Below are 7009 nucleotides of genomic sequence, written 5' to 3'. Positions count from 1 at the left end.
TGTAATATCAAAAGATCTTGCTCCGTTTTGATAAATGCCTGATTAGCAGATGTAAAAAAAATATTGGCCCATGAAGAAAAATTGTTTACAATGCCTGAAAAAAAAACCTGAAAATGCAGCTGCGTGCGGCCACTATTAGTAGAGAGAGATTAGATAAAGTTCCACCCATTTTCTTCCATTACACAGAACTTGAATTATCTGTTTTTTTTATAGCTTCTTCTCCACAGTCCTGACCTTCTGAACCTGCATAAGATACATGAACTTAAAGCTACAATCACCATTTCCTCTTGCGCTGTTGTTGCAGACAGAGAAGACGGTGGAATTCAGACCATACCATCTTGGTCTCATTACAAGGGGAGTGCTTGTAACTTTGTATCAGTATTTTATTTGTACAACATTATTGTATACAGTCTATGGAGGTTACACTCACACGAGTAAATAGAAGTGCTGCTGGAATGATCGTGCAGTAACTGAGATCTACTGCCAGTCCCAGCTCAGCACAGCCCACATCCTGTTTCCCCCACTTCCTGTCAGCAGGCGCCTGTTGTGTCTTTCCGGGTCGGCTGCTGCACGGGAGAGGAGAAGCTGTCACGATGAGCCGCATCTATCACGATAGTGCTCTGCAGAACAAGCCTGTGCACGATGAGCGGGTGTCTGGCTGCTGGGACCCGGCTGCATTCCAGCGGTATGCAGGGGAGAGGAAATATGTCTGTCTGCTCTGTTTATATTGTTCAGGGCAAGCCTGCCTCACTTGTATATTAATGCTAGGAAATTATGGAATGTATTCAACAAACTGCGGTGAGCAGTATAATGTTCGTAAAGTGCGATGAATGAATGCTCTAGTAATTTGTGAATAAGAGGCAGTTTAGTCATAACACCTCTATTTTATTATGGCTAGGTGCACATATAGCAGAAACGCTAGCGGTGCAGAAAACGATGCGTTTTTGTCGCTAATGGAAGTCTATGAGCTGCAGGAAAAAACGTCTGCGTTTTCAAAAACGCTGGCTTTGTTGCATAATCTGCAAAAATGCACATCATGAAAGTCAATGGAAACGCAATGGTATGCATTTTCCATGCGTTTTTCTATGCATTTTTGTAAAAAAAAAAATGTATGATGTATTTCCGCTTCCTGTTGTCTTCCTAGTGATTTGCATAAAATGCATAGAAGCGTTTTGTATATGTGAGTTGCAAACACATTAAAAGGCACGCAAAACGCTTGTAAAACGCATCTGCGGTAAAAACCGCAAATGCACCAAAAACGTACACAACATAAAATGAAACCTGACATAAAACGCAGCATTTCACGTTATGTGTAGCTGTTTATGCTCTTCACCTACATTCACACAAGAAATCTTTGAAAACAAAAGACCGAACTTTAAATCTTTCAAATATCATTGAGAAATTAGAACTTAATGACCTCCAAAGACAGAGATAGACCACGATTATGTTTTATGTAGACCGATGCACACTGGCGGTTCTATTTGGAAGATGATCATTAGTCGGTAGAATGTACAGGTATCATACGATGATAATAAACGGCTTCAGCAACAGATACAGCGTGAACTCAGCTGTAAAGTGGACCTAAGCTCTTGCACAGGACAGAAAGAAAACATAGAGAAATGCACCCTGTGTGTATTTAGAGAGTTTATCCTGTCCAAGGTCCTCCAGCACCCAAGGCTGAGACACCAAAGTGCGCTGCTCCATCCCTCCCACCCCAGCTGTCACACAGATTGCTATAATGCTGGGAATACATGGGTCGATCCGGCAGCCGATTAGCCGCCAAATCGACCGCAGCCACGTCCCTGCTTGTCCGCGCGGATCGATTGCCGCTCGTCCCCGCCGGCGCTTCCTTATCAGCGCTCAATTTCCTGCCATTGTCGCCGGCAGGGATCGAGCGGGCGGGAGTTGAGCGGCTTGATCGGGCCAGCTGAATATTATCAGCTGGCTGGATCAGCTGGTCGATACACGGTACAGAAACGTACCGTGTATCCCCAGCATAATGCTGGGGATGCACGGTACGTTTCTGTACCGTGTATTAGAGGCCTGCGCCGGTCCACTTTATCATACCCGCACCTGACCCGCTACCCGCACACGACCCGCTTTATGGTGAGTTTGATACCCGCAACCCGACCTGCAGAACCGCTACCCACAGGCCCGCTGCCTGACCCGCTTTTTAAAAAAACGTCTTTTAAAGTGCACATTTGCACTATAAAGTGCATAGTTGTCCCCCAGTGCATCCAGCATAGTTGTCCCCAGTGCATCCAGCATAGTTGTCCCCCAGTGCATCCAGCATAGTTGTCCCCCAGTGCATCCAGCATAGTTGTCCCCCAGTGCAGCCAGCATAGTTGTCCCCCAGTGCATCCAGCATAGTTGTCCCCCAGTGCAGCCAGCATAGTTGTCCCCCAGTGCAGCCAGCATAGTTGTCCCCCAGTGCAGCCAGCATAGTTGTCCCCCAGTCGCTGCCAGAGCCCCCCCCCCCCTCTCTCACCTGGGTCCCCTCCTTCAAAATAGCGGCGGCGCTGCGGGCGGAGGATTACTCACCTTCTAACTTCCGCGTTCCAAGTGCTGGCAGTGTCCCCTCGTCACAGGTCTCCGCCTTCAATGCCGCCCACTGTGCTTCCGCCAATCAGGAAGCACAGTGGGCGGCATTGAAGGCGGAGACCTGTGATGAGGGGACGCTGTCAGCACTTGAAACGCGGAAGTTAGAAGGTGAGTAATCCTCCGCCCGCTCGCAGCGCCGCCGCTATTCTGGAGGGGGAGAGAGCTGAAGGAGGGGACCCAGGTGAGGGGGGTTCTGGCCCCCCCTCCCCGCCGCTGCCCCAACTGCCTCTCCTTCCAGTGACTCTTCCCTTCCTCGCTACCGGCACACCGCTACCTGCAACCCGAACTGCACCTTGCTACCCGCACCCGCCCCAACATCAATTCGGGTGCCCGGACCCGCATTTCGGGTAACCCGCGGGTAACCGACCCGCTGCAGGCCTCTACCATTTATCGACCAGCTGATCCGGCCAGCATAATGCTGGGGATACACGGTACGTTTCTGTACCGTGTATCGACCAGCTGATCCGGCCAGCTGATAATATTCAGCTGGCCCGATCAAGCCGCTCGACTCCCGCCCGCTCGATCCCCGCCGGCGGAAATGGCAGGAAATCGAACGCTGATAAGGAAGCGGCGGCGGGGACGAGCGGCAATCGATCCGCGCGGACGAGCGGGGACGTGGCTGGGGTCGATCCGGTGGCTAATCGGCCGCCGGATCGACCCATGTATTCCCAGCATTATAGCAATCTGTGTGACAGCTGGGGTGGGAGGGATGGAGCGGCGCACTTTGGTGTCTCAGCCTTGGGTGCTGGAGGACCTTGGACAGGATAAACTCTTTAAATACACACAGGGTGCATTTCTCTATGTTTTCTTTCTGTCCTGTGCAAGAGCTTAGGTCCACTTTACAGCTGAGTTCACGCTGAATCTGTTGCTGAAGACGTTTATTATCATCGTATGATACCTGTACATTCTACCGACTAATGATCATCTTCCAAATAGAACCGCCAGTGTGCATCGTTCTACATAAAACATAATCGTGGTCTATCTCTGTCTTTGGAGGTCACTAATCGGCCGCCGGATCGACCCATGTATTCCCAGCATTAGACTAAGAGCCTCCCCCCCCCCCCCCCCCCAACACCTTAAGGCCCGGCGGCTGGAGCCTCTCTCGCCTCTGCCTTGGCTGACCCTGAGCTTGTCTAATTCCCCCTTATCTGTGACTAAGGACTAGTTGTAATTTGATTTCTTCCTGTGTCAGCAGGTTAACTATGGCCTCAAGTCACTAAGCTTTATTAAACACTTTATCAAACGTTGATAATTTACCTCGTGAGTAAACTCTAATTTTGAATTCATTAAGGTGTTATAGATTTATTGAATGTTTTATCAATAAAATGTTCAATAAATCTATAACACCTTAGTGAATTAAAATTAGATTTAAAGTGGTCTAACACCCAGCATTTCAACTTTTACATAGTTACATAGTTACTTTGGTTGAAAAAAGACATACGTCCATCGAGTTCAACCAGTACAAAGTACAACTCCAGCCTGCTCCCTCACATATCCCTGTTGATCCAGAGGAAGGCGAAAAAACCCTTACGAGGTAAAAATTCCTTCCCGACTCCAGATGGCAATCAGATAAAATCCCTGGATTAACATCATTGGCATTACCTAGTAATTGTAGCCATGGATGTCATTCAACGCAAGGAAAGCATCTAAGCCCCCTTTAAATGCAGGTATAGAGTTTGCCATAACGACTTCCTGTGGCAATGCATTCCACATCTTAATCACTCTTACTGTAAAGAACCCTTTCCTAAATAAATGGCTAAAACGTTTTTCCTCCATGCGCAGATCATGTCCTCTAGTCCTTTGAGAAGGCCTAGGGACAAAAAGCTCATCCGCCAAGCTATTATATTGCCCTCTGATGTATTTATACATGTTAATTAGATCTCCTCTAAGGCGTCTTTTCTCTAGACTAAATAAACCCAGTTTATCTAACCTTTCTTGGTAAGTGAGACCTTCCATCCCACGTATCAATTTTGTTGCTCGTCTCTGCACCTGCTCTAAAACTGCAATATCTTTTTTGTAATGTGGTGCCCAGAACTGAATTCCATATTCCAGATGTGGCCTTACTAGAGAGTTAAACAGGGGCAATATTATGCTAGCATCTCGAGTTTTTATTTCCCTTTTAATGCATCCCAAAATTTTGTTAGCTTTAGCTGCAGCGGCTTGGCATTGAGTACGATTATTTAACTTGTTGTCGATGAGTACTCCTAAGTCCTTCTCCAAGTTTGATGTCCCCAACTGTATCCCATTTATTTTGTATGGTGTTAGACCATTGGTACGACCAAAATGCATGACTTTACATTTGTCATCATTGAATTTCATCTGCCATGTATGTGCCCATATAGCCATCCTATCCAGATCCTGTTGCAATATAACACTATCTTCCTCAGAGTTGATGATTCTGCACAATTTTGTATCATCTGCAAAAATAGCAACATTGCTCACTACTGTATCCACTAGGTCATTAATAAATAAATTGAAGAGCACTGGACCCAGTACAGACCCCTGTGGGACCCCACTGCTAACAGTCTCCCATTTTGAGTATGATCCATTGACCACAACTCTTTGTTTTCTGTCCATTAGCCAGTTCCCTATCCAAGCACACAGACTCTTCCCCAGTCCTTGCATCCTCATCTTTTGCACCAGACTTTTGTGGGGAACAGTGTCGAATGCCTTAGCAAAGTCTAAGTATATCACATCTACAGCATTCCCAATATCCATATTAGCATTCACTACCTCATAAAAGCTGAGCATGTTAGTCAAACAGGACCTGTCTTTAGTAAACCCATGTTGATGCTGAGAAATAAGATTATTTTCTACTATGAAGTCATGTATAGTATCTCTTAGTAACCCCTCAAATAGTTTGCATACAACTGATGTTAAGCTTACAGGTCTATAATTTCCTGGATCTGATTTTTTGCCCTTCTTAAATAATGGGAAAACGTGGGCTGTACGCCAATCCACTGGGACTCTGCCAGTTGCAAGAGAGTCACAAAAGATAAGATAAAGGGGTTTATCTATAACTGAACTTAATTCCCTTAGGACCCGAGGATGCATGCCATCCGGGCCAGGTGCCTTGTCTATTTTTAATTTATTTAGTCTTGCCTTTACTTCTTCCTGCGTTAAGTATTTAATATTACAGTTAGAAGATTGAGACTCTTCCGCCTCTGTAATTTGCAACAGTGCTGTTTCCTTTGTAAAGACAGAAGCAAAGAAAGCATTTAATAACTCTGCCTTACCTTGGTCATCCACCATTGAGTTCCCACCCTCATCCTTTAGGAGTCCTATACAGTCAACCTTTCTTTTTTTAGAGTTGATGTACTTGTAAAACTTTTTTGGGTTAGATTTGATATCCCTAGCGATTTGATTTTCAGCTTCGATCTTTGCCAGCCTAATTTCTTTTTTACAATTTTTATTGCACTCCTTATAATTGCTTAGTGCAGTCTCGGTCCCCTCCTGTTTTAGGACCTTATAGGCATTCTTTTTCCTCTTCATTTTATCTTTAACCTTTCTATTCATCCATAGAGGCCTTTTTTTATTCCTAGACATTTTGTTTCCATATGGGATATACATACTACTACTTTGCTTTAAAAGATTGCTTACAGCTTAGAAACGATTATGCCAGATTTTTTTTTTCAGCAGAAATTCACTGAATGGATTAAACATGACATTTTAGTGCTGCATTTAGCTAGAAATCCTCCTCCGTGCTTAGGTTTAGTTACAAATGTATCTATTTACAAAGTAATAAACAAACACTGCTCTGAGAGAACAAAGAGGGCTTCCCCGGCAGGCTTTTCAGAGGTCTAATTGCATTCCAAACAAAGATACATTTGTAACTAAAGAGGATGCGGATTCCTAGTTAAATCCAACACTAAAATGTCATGTTTAACCCATTCAGTGAATTTCTGCTTAAAAAAAATCTGGCATAATAATTTCTAAGCTGTAAGCAATCTTTTAAAGCAAAGTTGTAATGCTGGGTGTTAAACCGCCCATGAGGTATATTATCAAACGTTTGATAAAGTGTTTGATAAAGCTTAGTGATTTGAGGCCTATGTCTGCTTCCATGAAAGCAGGAAGTAGAAACAGTGACGATTTATTTCAGGATTTGTATCAGCTGTAACAAATGTTTTTTCTTTAAAGGTTATTATGCTGTTGCATATCTTATAGAGCAGAGGGGAAGTTGAGGTCCCCTTTAAAAATTTGCTCCACACTAGACATTTGTGGTCTTCACTCTGATTGGTGTGGGATACTGTACTTGGTATTGCTTGCTTTGGAAGGTGGCTGTTAAATTATACCTGTACTATTTCTTAGCTTAAAGAGACACTGAAGCGGAAAAAAAATTATGATATTATGATTTGTATGTGTAGTACAGCTAAGAAATAAAACATTAAGATCAGATACATCAGTCTAA

General features: G+C 44.5%; 1 protein-coding gene across 1 annotated transcript in view; it reads left to right on the top strand.

Annotated features, from left to right (window-relative positions):
- The first annotated feature begins 542 nt into the window (after positions 1–542).
- The window catches only part of ARPIN (actin related protein 2/3 complex inhibitor), a 30177-nt gene continuing 23710 nt past the window's right edge, over positions 543–7009 (top strand). The window contains exon 1 of the mRNA XM_068275240.1: positions 543–685. Coding sequence (XP_068131341.1) covers positions 594–685 — 92 coding nt within the window. The 5' untranslated portion in view covers positions 543–593. The remainder of the gene's footprint in view (positions 686–7009) is intronic.

Source organism: Hyperolius riggenbachi, chromosome 3 (genome assembly GCF_040937935.1).
Source record: "Hyperolius riggenbachi isolate aHypRig1 chromosome 3, aHypRig1.pri, whole genome shotgun sequence".
Classification (NCBI taxonomy): Eukaryota; Metazoa; Chordata; class Amphibia; order Anura; family Hyperoliidae; genus Hyperolius; species Hyperolius riggenbachi.
This window is presented reverse-complemented; position numbering and strand designations above follow the sequence as displayed.